We start from the raw sequence: 20067 nt of genomic DNA, 5'->3' as shown, positions 1-20067 counted from the left end.
GTTCACACAACAACCTGTAAGCAACTGTTATGGTGATTTATTCATAATCACCAATTACTGGAAATAATCCAAATATACTTCAGTTGGTGAATGGATAAACTTTGGTATAGCCATTCAATGGAATATTAGTCAGCAATTAAAAAGGCTAAACTATTGGTACATGCAACAACATGGATGAATTTCAATGTGTTACATTAAGTGAAAGAAGCCAGATTCAAATGGCAACATAGCAATGTGATATCATTTACATGACATTCTTCAAAAGGCAAAGGATAGGGACAATTCAGAGCAGTTTTCAGGGGCAGTGGATGGGGGGAGTTGGTGGGGAGAAGGGTTGACCACAAAGGGGCGTGAGGGAACTTTTGAGGGTGTTGGAATTGTTCTACATCTTGACTGTGGTTACAAGACGGTATATGTTTGCCTAAACTCAAAAAGCTACAAAAGGTGATTTTATTATATATAAACTATTCCTAAATAACTCCAATTTTAAAATTTTTTAGGTAGTATAAAACTATGACAGATAGAGTGAGGAGAGGAAGAGAAAAAGAAAGATAGTACACTTGAAGTGAGGACTGGAATTTCAAACTTAATATTGAAACAGTTTGAATTATACTTTATCTTGAAAAGAGAATCTGAGAAGTTTATCTTCTGTTTAACCAAATTTAGGTTTTAATTGAACGTATATGTTAATTCTTCAAACATAAAAAGGAATCCATTTTTTATTTGTTATAAAACTGCTAAAACAAGATTTATGTCAGCAGAACAAAATATCTTTCATTTCACACTTGACTTTCCATAGCCCAATTGTCAAGGAGACCATCTTTTCCCCTAAAATATTTAGGGCATCTCTTTTCACCAAAGACTTCTCTTAATCTTATCAAGGTCTGAATACTTCTCTTTGGTGTCTATCAAGTCAAAATCGTAATGGATTTTTCTCTTCTTTAATGTTTATCTGGCCTAACTCAGTCAGATGTTAATTGGGCCATGGCTGTATGATCCAGCAGTTTTCCAATGTCATTTTCATACAGTCCGTGAACTTTTTCCTCTTTGCAAGATCTGAAATTTCACTTGGTAATCAACTTACTTTGCATACATATTATATGGTTGAATGATGATCAGATAATCAGAGAGACTAGTCTACAAAAATTTTTGCTACCAGTTTTTGGTAGCAAAAAAATTATGTAAGTAATGAGTGTTTAGTGAATATACTCTTGTTATGATAACTTTTATTTTCCTCTGCTGCCTTATAACTGCATGGAGTCAGATAATTAATACATCAAATAATACATTTCAAGCTGAGGATGCCTTATATTTTATCAACTATATTTTGTTGATCTCCCAACTCTGAGAACCTACATTCCTTCATTGAGCACCGACTATTATGCCAGACTCTATCACAGAGCCATAAAATGCTATATAAATGGCTCAGATGCTTTTTTAATGTGGCAGAAAGGGAGAAACAGGATCATCACTATCATCTTGTTTACATTTTACTGAGTGTTTACTGAGCACCTATCAGACCAGGTCTTAAGAGCTCCCTTGATACTAACTAATTTAAGCTTCTGGACATGCCTGTGAGGTCATTACCACGAACATTCCCATTCGATAGATGGGCAGAGGAGTCACAGACCTGCTCAGTGAATGACCCAGGCACACCCAGCAGCTTGTGGGCAGAGCTGGGGTTCACACCTAGTCTGACTGCAGGACTTGCATATTTAAAGACAACGCTGTGAGCACCATAACCCCCAAGTGGGGAGCTGCACACCGTGGAGGAAATGATAAAGCATAAGCAGGCCTGTGCCCATTCCATACCCCAGGTCTCAAGGGCAGCTGAATTCCTGAGGGCCACACCCCACAGCCAGTCTACAAATACCTGCCACAGAAATAACCTGAGACTTGGAGTTTGCTGAATACCAGAACCACCTTTTACAGCAGTAAGGGCAGCTGAGAAGCTGGGAGCAGCAAAGGAACTGAACTTGCCAAATGGTTCCTCCCTGCCTGGCTCTCTGGGAAGGTGGCTGCTGAAGACACCGAGGCGGCCACCCTGTCACCCGACAGCTGCTGCCCGTCCTGCTCCTGCTCTTCATGCAGAGAGCCAAGCGGTACAAGCAGCTTCTTGCACCCACACTTCTGAAAAATCAGACTAAATATAGCCACGTTTGCTCTCCGGAGCCAGCTCGGAGCGGGTGGTGCTGCTACATTGCACTTCAGAAAATTGGGGAGGAATCAGCTTGATTTACAAGAGAGCAACTCGCCTCCCTTGCTCTTGGGGTTTCGAAAGGACCATCTGCAAGATCCAACTGGGGCGTGGGGAGTGTTGCAGGTTTGGCCAAGAGATAATAGAGCCCTTAGGAAATGAACTATACCAGACATGACTTGGAAACCTCCTCATTAACTTTCCTGCCCGTAAAGGCCTAAACCACCCCAACACCAGGATTTGGGGGAAATCCACTGGGAAGTGCACATTACCCATGCACTACTCTGTTTCATCCTTTTTCCCCACTCCCCACCCATCAAAATCCTACTCACATGCTACCCCTTTCGTGAGGCTGTCCCCATCCGGCTAGAACTAAATGCTCCATTTGTTCTCAGACCTCCCACCTCCCACGTCATGTTGCTTGTACTTTTATTTAGCACTTATATCATTCAGCCTAGTCTGCTTCTCTCTGTCTCCTTCACTGAAGTGGAAGCTGGGGGGGGGTTGGCAAGGGGGGCAGAGTGGGCTAAGCTCCCTTCTTCATTGTACTCCCCACCAAATCTACTAGAGTTCCTCGCACATGGGCAGCACTCTGTTGCTTATCAACAGAAAATGCAAAACTTGCTTGAGTGCCAGTGAATGAGCATTTGCAATATCCCCTCTTTCTCCTAATTAAATATACAACATCTGACCCACCCCGGAGTTCAAGCACGGGCTTCGGATCCCCAGGTGCCCCTCTTTTAACATGTCGGCACGGCATCCACTGTGACTCAGCATTAGAGAACACAGCTAACTCCACAAGGTTTTCACACAATCTCCCCTTCTTAGCACCACCCTTGCTTCTTCTGGCATAAGAGAACGGGACAGATGAGAAAGAAAGGGTGGGATGAAAGGAATTAGGAAGGGCCGGTCTAGGCAATGCATAGGATTAGAGCGAGGCCCTGTCTGAACTGGCTAAGAGGGCTGTGGAAGAGCTGGAAGTGGCAGGAGCCACTGCCACAGCGAGTTTAAAGTCAGGGTTTGAGGCCCCGATTCCTGTTCACGCACAGTCACTGGATAGGAATTTTCAGTGATGGGCTTCTAGTCACCATTCTCCTGTCCTAAAACAGTGACCAACAGAAGCTGCTGGTGCAGCAAAGCCAGATCTGATGGGCTAGAGAACAGAAAATATGACAAAAAGTCCCTTGAGGATAAGTGAAATGGAAGAGAATGGGGAGCAGTTAGTTGAATAATAACACTGTGAAGCTGCTGCAGAGATAAGTACCTATTAGGGAAACCTGTCCCTAGTCCTGCTGCTCTTGCATCTACTCTGTAGATGAACACAGGTGGGAGTTCTCAGTAAGTGTGTATGGTGGCTACTGAGGAAGTCAAAAGCACCCATAATCCTACTCATTAATTCGTCTTCCATTCGCTCAAACTTCATGGGCCAGGCATAAGACATAGTCCTTGCTTTTCGAAGCACCACCAAGTAGAAGAGGTGCATTCAAATGATGTTCTCAACAGAAAAGGTAGTTAGAAAAGCATCAGCGGGCTAGCAGGAGGGAGCCATCTTCCCCTTGCTTCATGTGTCCTGTGAGGGAATATCCATCAGAATGGCACTTACGTGCTCTCTCTCGGGATCCTTCTCAGGAGAGAAGCCAGTTGTGCAAGTCTGTGTAAAGGCACGAAGCACAGGTGGCTTGGCCCAACCCTCCACCCCTGTGGGTAGACCTGCCTGCTGCAGGAGCCCATGCTTTCTGCTCTCTGGGCTCTCAGTGGTACAGAGGCAGGCTCTGCTAGGAGGAGTAAGCTCACTGCTGGGTGATATCAGCAAGGCTGCTTTACCGTCCAACCCCCAGTAGAAATAACCCATTGTAGCCTTATATTAAAGATGATGTTTCTGTCTCCCTTTGTGACTTCTTTGACTCTCTGTGACTCAGTTCTGAATTTGAGTTGGATACAGCGTCATCATTTACTAGACCTCCAAAGCCAAGCGTTTACTGCAACTGCTTCTCTTTGCTACAAGTATTTGACTCTATCTCGTCTCCCCATTTTCTCCAGCCAATGTTGTTATTATTTAGCTTTACAATATTTTAGTGATGGGCAGTTTTTTCCCTCTTTTACAGGAGAAAAACTATAGAACCTGAGCATTCAGTGACTTATCAGAAGTTATTTGATAAGCCAATTTGTTCAGTTAGGAAAGAAAACTGATACCCCTTAACAGAGATGTTATTTAGAGCACATAGCCTTCCATTTGAAATCTTTTTTCGGGGAGGGTGCTGAATATTAGAAATCATTTTTCTGCCATGTAAGAGGTGCTAGTCTATTAGACCTGGAATAGAAACACTATGTACAATGTTCATCTACCCGACTTTTCTTATAAAGTTCTGAGGCTGAAGCAAGAAGGAGAGGAATTGGGGATAAGGAGTAGAAAACCATTCTCTAGCTCTGGGGAGCTGTGCGTTTATACTTCATTCATGAAACAATTACTGTGGGCCCAAGTGCCAGGCACCATCCAGGGAACACAGAGATGAATATAACACTGTCCCTGATGAATCCACTTTTTTCTTCTCCCTCAATAGTACTGCAACAAATTTCTGTTGAAAAATATCACATCAAGAGGCACAACCATTGACACAGTCTGTCCACAGAGAACAGATTACTCTACGGTTCCTGCTACCTCCTTTCTAGCGGTTCTAGTACTCCAGCTATTTGAAGTAATTTATTACACTATAATGTTTTTTTAAAAAGACTATGGATGCCAATATAATCCTAATGCGAATGCAGATCATAAGGTAGTGCCCTGTCCTGTGACTGGAAAGCACACCTCTAAGCTTCCCAGGTGCCCGTAAATGCAAAACACGGGTCCCAACCAGGCTAGGAACATAAATAGGACGTTGTATTTAAATTAAAGGAAGAAAACATAATCCAGGGTAACCAAAAAACAATAAACAAAGGGCACCTCTTTTTCATCTTAATACAAGGCTGAAGGTTCAACAAAATGAATGAGTGAAGAAGTACTTGCTATTAACACTTTTACAAGTTCAAGTTTACTTACGAAAAATGTTACACATAGTAAAAACCTTCTAATTTGTTACTAATTAGAAAGACTGACTGGCAGGAATAAATGAAAATTCAGGACAGAAAATACATGCCACATAGTATGGCTTCTTAAAAGGAAAGCAATGGGTGGGAGTACAAGTAACATTTACCAAGGATACGGGTTCCAGGAACGCTTCTACAAGCCCTTCCTTTATTTGTTTAGTCTTCACAATATTCCCAGGAAGTAAACAGTAGTGAGCCCACTTTTTTCCAGATGTGTAAACTAAAGCTCAGATGTTAAGTAACACGAACTGTATTTCCTATTTCAGTTTCTCTGGAAAATTTCCTTATTGTCCAAATCAGCGTTTCTCAACAAGCTTGGGTAAACCGGTTATTATTTGGTGTTGGCTTGGAAACATTGTATGAGATGGCCATGCACTGCCATACATTTAGCATCTCTGGACGTGGGCACAAAATACCAATAGCAGCCCCCAGTAGCAGTTCCTACATATTCCAGATGTGCCCAAGGAAGACAATGTCACTCAGCAGTAGATGAAAACTGCTGCTCTAAAAGATGCTTTGAGCATCAGGACAAAAGACTGGAGAGGGGTGCTTCATTTAAAAGTCTCCTCCACCTTCAAATCTTTCAGAAGTCACTTATTTTATGGCATTAGGCACTTGCGAAAACTCCATGCATCCTTCTGGAAGCAGTTACAAAAGTTCCATGAATATATCTGCCATGCAATTCAAAAGCATTGACTCAGTGCCTATTAGGGAACAAGTACTGTGCTATTGGCTGGGAATACAAAATCAAAGAGTGCATGGTCCCAACCCCCAAGGAGCGAGAGGCAGATGAAGTATGCCTAGTGTTAGGATAGATATAAGCAGGGGTGCTAGGGAAGCTCAGCGCAGGAGGCACCTCCCATAGACTGGGACAGAGCGCTGGGAGGGCAGAGGAAAAGGGAGAGTCGGGACAGGTTCCCAGAGGAAGTGAAGTTTTCCCTGAGACTTGAAAGACCCAGTGGGAGTAACCAGGAAGAGTCCTGGTCCAGCATGAGGCCTTTGCAAAGACCAGAGAGAGGGATCATATTTGCAGCAAAAGTTTAAAATACTTCCTCCATTCTTCAAGTTGAGATCTCATTGTGATTCATACTCAAGGTCTCCCATTTACTAGACAGGTACTTTAAGTGAATAAGAAAATAAAATAAACTCTCCACAGTTCACATGTATTTCCTTCAAAAGCCTTTGTTTTTGTAAGATCTGGCTTTGCAGGTATAATCACCCATCCGACAAGAAATATGGCAAATCCTGTATTTCTTGCAGTGACCAGGAAATTGTTTTCAAGAACATTGTGGACTGGCAACAAGTAGGAGTGTCCCTTACTTGGGGACACAGAAAAGTGGCAAAGAGAAGAGATCATAATCAATGTCATATGATGGGTGAGATAGAAGGGATAGCGGTAGGTCAACTTGACTTGGTCTTAAGCTCAAGATAAACTTTATCTTGGGGTTTTTTGTTTGTTTTGTTTTGTTTTGGTATTCAAAGTCTTGTCAGCTGTAAAAATACAAAAAGTCAGATTCTCAGCCTATCAGCAAATTGCACAGAAAAGAAAACCTAAAAAAGTCTTTAATTATTTCTTTGGTTTGTCTTAAATGACATAGAGAAAGAAGAGAAGAAGAGAGAAAAATGGACTTCATTTTTGTTAATACAGTTGGGAAAATTGGAAGTGGCTGGGGATCTCTGAACCTGAGACAGCCCAAAAGCAATACTTTATGAGTTTATGGGTGGTAAGTGTAGGAGCTAGATTGTTAAGACAGTAATCGTAAGGAGAGCAACAGTTAGATTAGTTCAGTTTCTCACTCCTGGGGCAGGGAAGGGAGGGAAAAACAAGCAAGCCCTGTGGTTCCTTCTTGTCTCCAGCCTGCAAGGAACAGGCTCATTTCCCCTTGGCAAGGAGCCTGGTGCGGTGGGCAGGCAATGCCCTCTTGCTCCTACCTCAGTTCCCCTCTGCCCTGAACCGCACTCAGGAACCGTAATTCTGTAGGCGAATGGAGGCTCCCATTTAGTCCCACGATCATTTTATTTTACCATCCAGGCACAGTTTGACCTCTCAATCTGACATCACAAACATTTCTGGTCCACATCCACCGCCCCCCCCCCCCCCCGCCCCCGAAACTACCCTCAGCAAGAAAGCCTGTGTTGCAAGGTAAGAGAAACTGAAATGAAAAAATCTCAGATCTCTCACAGCCCTCTCGACCCGGCTTTCAACCAGGAAGTTCAAAGGAGGCAGGATTGCACAGTCCAAACTGGAATGCCAACACGCAGAATTGTAAGAGGAAAGAGGAAGGTGGTCTTCAAAGAAAAGGAGTAACCCCATGGAAGAGTTTGTTGAACTTTTTCCCCCTGGCTGATTCCATTTCATTCCTGTAAACTTTGCTGAGCCCGGGAGGGCTGCATAAGCAGAAACAGGTGCAGGGACACCTCCGCCCTTTGGGTACATCTGCTGCCGCCACTGCTGGGTGCACGCGACGAGGGGCCTCGACCCAATCGCCATCCAAGCTTCGCGATGACGCAACTAGACAGGGTCCTCTCCCACGTGTCTGGGGCGAACCGAGCATCCCCAGCCCCGTGGCCACCCAGCATGACCTGGCGGGAGGGGGCAGAGAAAAGGGGCACGTCGGGGCTGAAACCTCATGCAGCATTCCCCAGCTTTCCCCACATTTCCAGGAATCGTTTCCCATTGGGGACACTTTCTTCACCTCCTACCCCAAAGTGCCGCGCACCTTGCATGTCTTTCCAAAGCAACTGAATAAAGCGGCTACTGGCCTTCCGCGGCTCAGGTGAGTGCCGAGAGGTGTAGAAGAAAGGGGCCCGCTCTCCGCCACCCTCTCCTCCCCACGATCGCCAAGCTTCATCGGGGATGTGTGGATTGGGGTGCGCGGGTTAAGACGGAGCTTAAAACGCCCCAAGCGTCCCTTACCTTCCACAGCCATTCTTTCAGAGCTTCCCTAATGCATGCATAATTGTCTTGGCCGAGGTACTCCTCCTGCCCCGCGCTCCCCCCCTCCTCTCGCTTTCGCCTAAATATTCTGCGCTCATCTGCTCCAGGACCAACCTGCCGCGGTCACGCAAAGCGAGGCAGCCGGCTAGGCTGGGCGCGGGGCGGCCTGGGAAGTGTAGTTCCCTCCGTTCGCGGAGACCCGGGAGCGCACCCCCAATCCTCCCCGGGGCGCCACTCCGCAGCCACACTCTCAGCAGCCCAGACCCAACAATCTCTCCTGGGGGTCTCGTGAGGGGCCCCCGGGGTCTCCGGGGAATGGAGTTACGGTTGTCCCGGAGGTGGCAGGGACTACATCTCCCAGGAAGCCGTGCGCTGGGTTTCTCCGGGCGCTAGGAGTAGGGACCCGTGATTGAGACCTTCCCTGTCAATTAGAAGGGGTTAGGCACCTAGCTCTGGTGGTGAGGGAGGCAGGAGGCTGCCGGGTTGGCGATGGGCTCTTGTGGGCTTGTCCACTGGCTTCAGCCGCCTGCACCGACCTCTGGCCCCCTGAGCCACCGGTCGCCTGTGGTTCACCTGGGCCAGAGACTCGCTGCACAGGTGAAACTTGTTCCTTTGCACCCCGGGGTGTGTGGGGCTTGTTGGGAATCCTGCCATTTGATACAGCTGTCTTCTGATTCTGCAGGTGGTTCTGGTGGCTAAATATTTGGCCTGGGGTGGAGTGGTGCGGTGGTAAGGGTGGCTTAAAATTCCCCAACAGGCACCATCCCAACGGGTTATTAGGAGCAAATCCAAGAACCAGAATTCCACCAGAGGATGTCAGATGTCTGTCTGTCCTCCGGGGTTGGAAGTTTTCAGCTTGCCTCGCCCGGGAGCCTGCTGACAGCCTGTGATCGGGCCTGATAACTAACAGTGCCTAAGAATCAGTGTTCTTCAACCTCTGAACCTATGCCCTAACTCCGGGTGCTGGAGGTACTGTAAGCAGGCAGATAAGGGGAATCAGGTGGACAATAGAATCCCAGAGCTGGTAAATGCTGGTGAAAATTAAGGTTCCAAACATTTTTTTCCTGCATGTGGAAATACGGGTACAATTATGGCTGCTGGGGGTAAGGGAATGGCCTTGGGGACAAATCCGTCTCAGCATTGGATTAAGACTTTTTAGGCCGTGAGCTTAGAAATGCCTGTGGTGCCACATTCACCCGGCATTCCTCTGCCTCCATATATAATTTTTTTAACTATTCTGTAAAATAATTCTAAAGAAGTACAAAAATCTGATGCTTCCCATGATGACTACTTAGTCATTTCTTTGTCTTGGCCATCGGAATTTTTTTTTTTTTTTTTTCAGAACAACTTTGTTTCTGACTGTATATGTGCTCACCTGTTTTTCTGGGCACTAAGTATGTGTTTAGTGTTCCTATTGAGTAATATGACTGTGTATAGGTACTTTTAAAAATGCCTGTGTGTAACCATTAAATGCTTTTGGTAATATCTTAGTTCTGAGTCCATGGAGCTGTGTGCAAATCAAACCGACCCCTCCCATCCTAGATACAGTAGAGAGAGACCTGTTTGGTGAGATACAGTTTCCATGGAGAAAAAAAAAAATTCCAACTTAATATGAAGCCAAGCATTCTAAGATCTGGAAAGAACTGAAATCCAGGTGCATCCCTGTTCCCTCATGTATAAAAATCATTAAAGCATTTTAGCCTTTTCTGAAATTTAATAAATGGAAAATAAAGCCATAGGACAGACAGTATCAATGTTGCTCAACCTTGGTTGTGCATCAGCCTTTAACAAAGGCATATTCCTAAACCTTACCTTAGTCTCATAGAATTAGGATTTCTGGCCGTTGGGGTAGGAACAGTTACATTTGAAAAATCCACAGGTGATTCTAATCTTCAATGAACATGAAAACCATTGGTCCATTTTCAAGCTTTTAAAGATATGGGTGATATTAAAATATCACTGAGAACAATTGTTAATTCAAAAATTTTATTTTAGCTCAAATATTTAATATCTTTCCCAAATGATGTGTATTCTAGTTGAGTTTCATTTTTTTCACATAAATATAAATCAGGCATATAAAGGAAATATTAGTTTCAACCACATGAAATAGCCAATGTTATTGGACCATTTTGTTAAACCTATAAATAGATCAGTAGCATGTGGTTCAACCTAATTAAAAAAACACAACAGTTGAGCAGAGGGTTTCAAGTCTGGCTGAATATGAGAATCACCTGGGAAGCTTTGAAGAAAAAAAAATCACCACCAGTATGGCCCAAAGGAAAAGACACAAAATACCAATTCTTAACAAAATTGTGAAGCAGTAAGAACTCATACATTGCTGGTGGTAGGCAAATGAATACGACCACTTTGGAAAACCATTTGACATAGTAAGCTGAATATACGCTTATCCTGTAATCCAGCAGTCCTATCCTTAGGTGTATAACATACACACACACACACACACACACACATACACATACATACATGTTCTTCAAAAGACACATACAAGAATATTTGTGGTTGCCTTATTTTAATAGCCCTGAGTAGAAAGCAACCCAAATATTCATCAACAATAGATTGGATAAATGGATTGTGGTATAACCAATCTTCTATAGCAGGGATCAACAAACTATGGCAAGTGAGCAAAATATGGTTCGCCACTTATTTTTTTATGGCTCACCATCTAAGTATGAGTTTTACATTTTTAAATAGTTGGGGAAAAAACAAAATAATAATACTTTGTGACACAAGGAAATTATACAGAAGTGCTTACATAATCTTCTCAATTTTGCCTCTTGGTCTGCAAAACCTGAAATATTTCCTACCTAGCCCTTTGCAGAAAAAAAGTTTGCCAAACCTTGCTATAAAATAATGAGAATGAATGAATTACAGTTGTATACAACAACATGGATGAAACACATGCGTTAGTTATCTATTGTTGGTAACAGATTATCCCAAAATTTAGTGGCTTGAAACAATACCTATTTATTACATCAGTTTCTGTGGGTCAGTAATTGGGGTACATCTTAGCTGGGACTCTTCAGCTTCAGTATCTTTCACAGACTGCAATCATATATTGTTTAAATGACTGTTACTTTTGGTATCTGTCATCAGCAGCCAAGTATAGTTCCTAACTGATACACCCTATTTTAATAAGGAACAAAGTCCAGCTTTCTTCCCATGACTCTCATAAGCCAAATTCTGTATTCATTGTTATGTTATTGTTTGTTACTTGTGGTATAGAAGCACTTCACGTGCTGGGACTGAGCCGTATGCCTCATATCTTCCTCATTAAATATTTTATTACTTGTATTGCCATTATTTTTATTGTTATTATCAGTAGCGTTGATTGAGTGATTACAAGCACCAAGCTTTGTACTGAGCACTTTCACATACATTATCTCCTTTAAATCACTGTAATATTGTCAGATATCACCGTTTTCCGGATGAGGAAATTGAGGCTCAGTGAGGTTAAGTAATTTGCTCAATGCTGAAAAATATGAAAGAGTAGCAAGGGGATTGAGGTTTGAGTGCAGAACTTTGTAACGTCACTCCATCTCGATTCCAATACTGATTACATGATTACAAATCTGATTTAATGAGCACTTGGCTAACTAGAAATTATCAATAATAATAAAATGAAGGGTTTTAAATATGTTAATGTCAGAAAACATAATATCTAGAATGGTTCCATAATTTCTGAATACATCAGAAGGCACAGAAAGCATGAAAGCCCCTTACCTTATAGTGATTTAAATGAAAAAAAGAAATATTAAGACAAGACTACAGATTTCATCCGATCCTAAGATTTAAAATAGTGTATGTAAGTACTTTACGGTATTTATTGTTCTAACTAGGTTGTTATATTCACAAATCTCCATAGAAAACATTCATAAATCTCAAAAGTAAATATATCGGTCATATTTCTATTCTGTCCAAGGATATCTTATAAATCTAACCAGAAAGATTCAAACCCTCAAGACTAAAACTTTTGACATGATGGAATTGAGAGAAAAAAATAATTTTCTGTTATTAAAATAGAAAATAATAACTCTTTCTAATCCTTGAGTAATGAATAGAAGTGCTAACCATTCAAGTTATATCAGGCTTCTGTTGGAGGAAGTAAGCATATTTCAGGAAACATGATTTAAGCAAAAGCATAGTTATTTTTGCTTAACTCACATTAGTGTGATTAAATCACATTGTGTGTTGTCTGTATAGGTTGGTGAGATTCTATAGCATCCTTGTTTTAAACTATACTTTCAAAATCAAAGACTCAAATTATGTTTCCAAAATGTGAACACAATCTACTTGTTTGTTAACTGTGATTGCCTTAATATCTGGTGTAAGTGTTCAAGCTTCATAGATATACAGAACAAGGCTGTAGTCCTGACTAATATTTACTGGCTGTTGGTGATTAGTAAAGTTCTTTGATATTTTTGTGTCTTGGTTTCCCCACACTGGAATCCTATTAAAAGTATAATATATATGTCAACTAACTCATAGTTTGGTCCTGGCACTTAATGGACACTTAGTAGGTGTTTGCCCTTGTCATCATCATTCAAGGAAGCCTCAGAAACCATTTCCCAAGGACATAGACATACCTTGGTTAAGTGGTCACAAAGGCCTCCAAGCTAGTTGTGGGGGCTGAAGCAAGTCTGCCAGTCTGACGTGTAGCTAAGTCACAGAATGGACTTAAGTTGGTCAGTGCAAAGCCTTCCAGACGGTCAGGAAAACATGGCTATGCTGTGGGAAAGCAGTGTACTGGACACTGGCCCATTCTTTTGATAGATTCTGTTGATAGAAAAGAGTGTGGGATTATCGTGGGCTGCAATGGCTGATTACAGACAAACTTTTTGTGCTCTGCAGTTCCCAGCCTGAAGTAAATCTGCCGTGGCTCTTCTTAGCAGAGTTGTTTCCCAACCAGTGGAAATTGTAAACAGTCTTTAACAGCATCAGGACAGCTATCTGGGATTACTTGTCATCTGTGCACATCAGCAAAAACACTAGAAAGGATGCAACTGATTTTCACAACTAAACTATTCTATGTTAGGGAGTGAATAATCAAGGTTTGATGGACTTTCTTTTGCCACTATCTCTGAAGGGACCACAAATCTTTGCTAGACAGAGATGCTGAAGCTAACAGGTTACTGTTATTATTTTCTTAGTCCTCTCCCTTCCCTTCTGTTCCTTTGTTAATAATTATCTAATCTTTTACACTTTTAATCCTCACATAGGGTTGCACATGTTATCCTTACATTGACTGTGAGTGGATATTATTTACTTCATTTTATAGGCATGAAACAGAGGTTGGGAAAGGATAGATGATTTGCCCAAATTTGTACCACCAGAAAGAGCTTGAGTTTAACACTTGAGACTTCCAAATCCAGCTCCATGCATTATCACTTAAGGTATAAAAGTACGCCTTACTCTACTGGTCTTTAAAAATATATAAAAATGCATTTTGATATGAATAATCCCATCTGATATTGAATATTTCAATAAACCCCTACCTTAATTGTGCAAAATAATTCACTAAGAGTGAAACTTTCCTTGAATAAACTTAAAGTACAGTGGTCTTTAATAAAAGATTTCAGTTGTAAGGTGTTTGCCTTCAACATTCTTCAAGGCTAAGCTATGATTTTCTCTCCCTGAGACTATTGCAATAGTTTACTAATTGCCCATCTGCCATACAATTCTTCCCCTATGCAGCCCCTTCTCTCCTAACAAACAGATATTACCCAAACCTAATCATCTCACTCCATTTTGCTGATTGCATCCTTTGCTCTTTGGTTAAGGTCTGCAAGCCCCACCAAAGCTTTCCTTGGCCCTCCATTCTAGATTGGTTTTCTCTGTTGTTATAGACCTAGGAATATTTCCTTTATAGCACTCACATCAGCTCGTAGGAATATATTTATTGTTGTTTTTATTTAGATAGTATCAGTGTCTTCATTGGTTCCATGGGAGCAAGGATGGACTCTGATTTTGCTCACCTCTGACATTCCAGCCACTAACACTGTATTTGGCCCATAATAAATACTTAATACATGTACTACGTATTTATAAATAATGGCTGGCTGAAAAAGTACATGAGTAAACTACCTAATCGTGAATAAATCTTTATTTTTCCCAGTGAAACTACAAGTTAATATTTGGTTTTCATTTGTTTTAAGGTTTCATACTCTTAGAAGTAGACTTTCTTTTAAACCTGAAATCAGTTCGGAAATGACTTAGAGACAAGTTTGTCCAATCCCTCTCATTTTACAGTCAAGGCAGAAAACTGAAAAACTTTGCCTAGATCACACCATGGCAGAAAAGTGTCTGAAATCCAGGTGTAGGCCAAGACTTTTTGTGGTTGGTTTTGTTTTTCTTTCAGGGAGTGGAGTGGTGGGGGAAGTTTCCACTGGTCTAGGCTCAGCTTGGTTTGGTGGCTGAGCTTTAGGTCAAGGAGGCTGGGGCAGCTCTGCTCCTCACTGCTGGTTTGTAGGTTGGGTAACTGCTCCAGGCTGAAGGGGCAGTAGCTACCTGGGAGAGCCATTCTCATAGTAATGGCAGAGGAGCAAGAGGGCAAAAGGAAACATCCAAGGCTTTACGAGGCACGGCTCAGAACTGGGGCACTTTCACATCTTCCCCTATGTCATTTGTTAAAGCAAGTTACATGGCCAGTCCCAAAGTCAGGGCAGTAGAAATATACTCTGCCTGTAAGGAAGCCATGGCAAGGATGTGAATGCAGGGAAGAATGAAGAATTGGGCTAATCATTCAAGCTCCACAGTGACTGTGTATTAATTTCCTGTGGCTGCTGTGACAAAGTACCACAAGCTGGATGGTTTAAAACAACAGAAATTTATTCTGCCACACTTTCAAAGGCCAGAACTCTGAAATCAAGGTGTGGCAGGCCTATACTTCTCATTAGAGCTCTAAGAAAGAATCCTCCCATGCCTGTACAGCTTAGGGGTTGCTGGCAATCCTTGATGTTCCTTGGCTTGCAGCTGTATCACCCCAATCCCTGCCTTCGTCATCACATGGGCTTCCTTCCCATGGGTGTGTCTCGTCTATGAATCTGTCTTCCTTATGAGAACAGGAGTCATTGGATTTAGGGCCCTTTCTAACCCAGCATGACCTCACCTCAGTTTGATTACATCTCCCAAAACTCTGCTTCCAAATAAGGTCCCATTCACAGGTGTTGGAGGTTAGTAACTCAACGTGTCTATTTGTGGGACACAATTCAATCCACAGCAGACCAGAATACTATACCATCTCTTATAAACTAGTGCAGTTGTTCTCAAAGTCTGGGTCCTAAGCTCATAGCATAAGCATGACCTGGGAGATGGTTAGAACTTAAAATTCTTGGGTCCCAACCCAGACCTACCTAATCAGAAACTCTGGGAGCTAGAGCCCAGTGATGTGTGATGTAACAAGTCCTCTAGATGGTTTTAATTCATGCTAACTTCAAGAACCACTAAAGAAGACAGAACTTAGCTTTTGCAAAGATGTAAATTTAGCCATTGTTCTTAAGAAGTGAGAAGTAGGATGTGTGTGTATGTGTTTCTGGGCATTAAGGGAGGGATGTTGGAGTAAGAATTGGAGGCATCTAGTTTGGCAGCAAAAAAGCAGGGGAAGGGAATTACTCACAAGGGGGCAGGTGCTAGAAATAGAGTGAGTTTAACCAATTCATTGAGTAATAGGAATAAGCCAGGCTCTGCTTGCTTCACGGAGCAGTGGAGTTGCTAAAGCACTGTTCTTACACCCAAAAGTCATCATGATGAGTTTTTATTTTCTATGGGGGTGAGAAAGACAAGAGGGGCCATCAAGGCTGGCTCTTGGGTCTGGCATGAGCTACACTGGGAGGAATCAATGAGAAGAAGCCGATAAGGTGCTCTGCACAGTGTTCAGTACGTTGGTGGAAAAGATTATTACCACGGACTTATTGCTGACTCCACAGTTCTGTCTTCAACAAGTTTTGGAAAAGAATGACTCTGAGGCACCCCCTCCACCCCCCGCCTGGCTGTATGTGTAGAGCTAAGAGAGGAAAGTTGACACAACTGAATATAACACTCCAGCCATGGGACACAGGAAGTGAATTTACTAGTAAAATCACATCTAATGCACAACTAAGTTTAATAAAGGGGAGTCAGAGCTTAGATGAAGTTAGGTTCTCAAGTAAAAGTGTACAGTGAAAATCAGGAATGGCCACCTTTGCAATTGAAAATGCCTTATATTGAAATATGGGGCAGTGTGTACATATACAATCCCGTAGACCCATGCCCTAGCACACCAGAATTAGAGAACGTAAGAGGACAGACTAAAGAAAGGCTTTTTGAAAATGTATGCATATTAAAGGTATTCTGTCTTTAAAATAACCAAATTCCTAATTCTGAATCAGGGCAGATAGTTCCAAGTTTTTTCTTCTGGACTCATTTTAATAAGATGTTTGGTTTTATGAAGATTAAATAAGAACATTAAAGCTGTGTCTTAGAGTGGAGGTAGGTTTTTAAGTAAATGGGAGTTGGTTCAATAAATTTAACCTACCTGTATGCATCAAATGCATATGAAGTGGTTATGATTTGCCAGAAACTCTTCTAAGTGCTCTACAAATGTCTAGGCATTCTGACTCCAGAAGCCAAATGTTTAACCACCATGCTATGCTGCCTTTCTTCACATACAGCTGACCTTGAACAATGCAGGGACTAGGGCTGCCAACCCTCTGCACAGTTGAAAATCCATGTTTAACTTTTGACTCCCCCAAAACTTAACTGCTAATAGCCTGCTGTTGACTGTAAACTTTACTGATAACACAGTCAATTAACACATATTTTCTATGTTGTATGTATTATATACTTAATTTCTTCAATAACATAAGCTTGAGAAAATAAAATGTTATTAAGACTATTGTAAGGAAGAGAAAATATATTTACTATTCGTTAAGTGGAAGTGATCTTCATAAAGGTCTTCATCATCTTCACACTGAGTAGGCTGAAGAGTGGAAGAAGAGGAAGTGTTGGTCTTGCTGTCTCAGGGGTGGCAGAGGTGGAAGAAAATCCATTTATAAGTGGATGCTCACAGTTCAAACATGTTGTTCAAAGGTCAACTATATTATGTTTTACCATATGCAATTTTGGAAAGTGGCAGAACAAATTCAAAACATGGAGCTGGACATGTTGATATCAGGTGTGGGCACAAAGATGTCCATCCTTATGTCTTTCTTCCTAAAGTGTGGGCAAGTAATATGGATAAAACTTCAGCAGCCTTTTCTTTTTTAGGAGGCCATATGCTTTCTTGTTCTTCCTGGGGCAGGGAAAAAAAAACCCACATATTGTGTTGTTGCAAAAGGGAAGAATGGAGCTGGGCTTTTGTGGTTAGAGATGAGAAAAGTCCATCAGCTGTCAGAAAGTAAGAGTCTGGAGGAATTCTTGCAGTCAGAGCCAGGCAAAAAGCTCCACAGGAGCTGATGACAGATTACGGTCCTCATAAACCTGAAGGCATGATCTAGGGCTCAATCCTAATGTCTGCAAACTCAAAGAAGTAAAAGAAAAATGGGACGTGGAAGATGATTTAGATTGCACCTGGGAGAGAATGAATGCAGTGCACCCAAGATGTGCCTTGCGAGATAAGGCAAGCATTAGCATAGTGCAGCCTGTGTTTTGCCTTCTACTTGCCTTTTCTAGGCTGTGTAACTCTTGGCAAAAAAATGTAGCATTTGAAAGGTATTTCTGTGAGGTCTGGCTTTATTTAGGGATCCTAAAATCTGGAAATGTGAATCTTATGGGGGCGGGGGAAATTACTGGCTAATTTTTGCCACACTGTTTTAAATGCTAATTGAGTAGCATCTGTTAGGTGTCTTAAGTGATGCAGTGGCATATTTGTTAAGATTATCTCTGCCTTCCTCATACAACCCTTCTATGGATGCTTGGGAGTCCTTCATTCTTTACCCCTGGGCTGGTATCAAGGAAAAAAAAAAAAAACACAGATATCTTCCCCAGAGCCCTGGCTCCTTATGGGCACTGCCTTCCATATGCTGTATGTATTGTTGACTCCACCTTCAGAGGCACTGTGATAGAGTAGAAATACCCTGGACCCTGGAAACATATAGATTGGAGTTCAAAGTCTACCTATCTCTCGTCATATACCAGCTGGGTGACAGCAAAATAATTAACATATCTGGCTTTGGTTTTCTCATCTATAAAATGGACAATAATCTATGCCTCACAGGATGTTTTGGAGTATAAGCTGTGTATCTACCTAACAAATTAACCCAAAACTTAGTGGCTGTGACAATTGATTTTGAGTGTCAACTTGACTCAATTAGGAGATACCCAAATTGCTGGTAAAGCATTGTTTATTCTTAATGCTTCAGTAGACACTGCGCCCATTCCTCTTCCACTGAAAGGGAAACCCAAGTGGTCTGGCATTTGATGAGAATGATTAGGCTGCCCCAGCTGTGTCTGTGAAGGTGTTTCCAGAGGACATTGGCATGTGAGACTGTGGACTGAGGGGGAAGATCTGCTCCCACTGTGGATGGGCACTACCCAATCGGTTGGGGCCCAGATAGAACAAAAGGGTAGAGGAAGGGAAAATTTGCTCTCTCTCTCTTCCAGAGCTGGGATGCCTTTCTTTTTTTGCCCTTGGATATTAGAACTCCAGTCTCTTCAGCTATTGGATGCCAGAACTCACACCAGTGGGCCTCTGGGCTCTGGGCCTTTGACCTCAAACTGAGAATGACCCCATCAGCTTCCCTGGTTCTGAGGCCTTCGGACTTGGACTGAGCCATGCTATTGGCTTTCCTGGTTCTCCAGCTTGCAGATGACCTATATGGGACTTCTCAACTCCCATAATCCAGTGAGCCAATTCCCCTAATAAATGTATTTTCATAGATCTCCCTATATACCATATCACTTTTGTCTTTCTGGAGTACCCTGACAAAAACAGTAGTTTAAAATAATAAATATGTATAAGTTCACAAAATTTCTGTCATTCAAGGGATCTGAAAGCAGCTTAGCTGGGTAGTTCCAGCTCAGGGTCTTTCATAAGGTCACGGTCAAGATGTCAACCAGAGTTGTAGTCATCTGAGGGCATGGCTAGGGCTGGAGGATCCACTCCAAGGTGGCTCCCTCACACACGTGGCAAGTTAGTGCTGGCAGTTGGCAAGAGGGCTCAGTGCCTCGAAGTGTGGACCTTCCTCATGGGACTGATAGCTTGTCCTCACAAAATGACAGGTGGCTTCCCCCAGAGAGAGTGATCCAAAAGACAGCAAGGAGGAAGCCACAATGCCTTTTATGATCCGGCCTTGGAAGTCATATGTTGTTACTTCCAGCACTCTACTTGCTAGAAGCAAGCCAAGTCCTGCCTGCAAACAGCTAGGGATTAGGCTCCAGTCTTTGAAGAGAGTGTCTAAGAATTTGTGGACATATTTTGAGCTACCAGAAGAGGCCACATAATTAGAATTCTTGTGATAAAATACATGTTTAGTAAACGAAAGCAATTATTACTTGAAAGCTTAAATAGTGTTTTGTCCTACCCTACCTCCCCAGTGTGTAGCACAAGGCTTGGTGTATAATATCCTTCTTAAATAATGAGCTAAATGTATTTCTTGCATTTTGTCAGGTGTTGTGCTAAGTATTTTAGATGGAGCAGCTCATTTCATCTTTACAATGACCCTGGGAAATGGATTCCAGTCTATTAGTATCCCAATTTTACCGATGGGGAAACTGAAGTATGCTCAGAGAAGTTAAGCAATTTGTTGGTTATTAACATGGGGAAGGACTTGACAGAGCCGGGAGTTGCTCTCAAGCAGTCAACTCTAGCACGCAGCTTTTAACTGCAGCTGTTTTCCCCAATCAAGCCTTCCAA

General features: G+C 42.3%; 1 protein-coding gene across 2 annotated transcripts in view; it reads right to left on the bottom strand.

The window, feature by feature from the left end:
* The window catches only part of SAMD12 (sterile alpha motif domain containing 12), a 368686-nt gene extending 360401 nt beyond the window's left edge, over window positions 1-8285 (bottom strand). For both annotated transcript variants that reach the window (XM_069466055.1, XM_069466056.1), the window contains exon 1: window positions 8199-8285. In XM_069466055.1, the coding sequence (XP_069322156.1) occupies window positions 8199-8211 (13 nt within the window). In that variant the 5' untranslated portion in view covers window positions 8212-8285. The remainder of the gene's footprint in view (window positions 1-8198) is intronic.
* Between the last annotated feature and the right edge of the window lie 11782 nt (window positions 8286-20067).

Source organism: Eulemur rufifrons, chromosome 3 (genome assembly GCF_041146395.1).
Source record: "Eulemur rufifrons isolate Redbay chromosome 3, OSU_ERuf_1, whole genome shotgun sequence".
In the NCBI taxonomy this organism is placed as follows: Eukaryota; Metazoa; Chordata; class Mammalia; order Primates; family Lemuridae; genus Eulemur; species Eulemur rufifrons.
The sequence above is the reverse complement of the archived record's forward strand: the minus strand, read 5'-3'. Positions and strand labels throughout refer to the sequence as shown.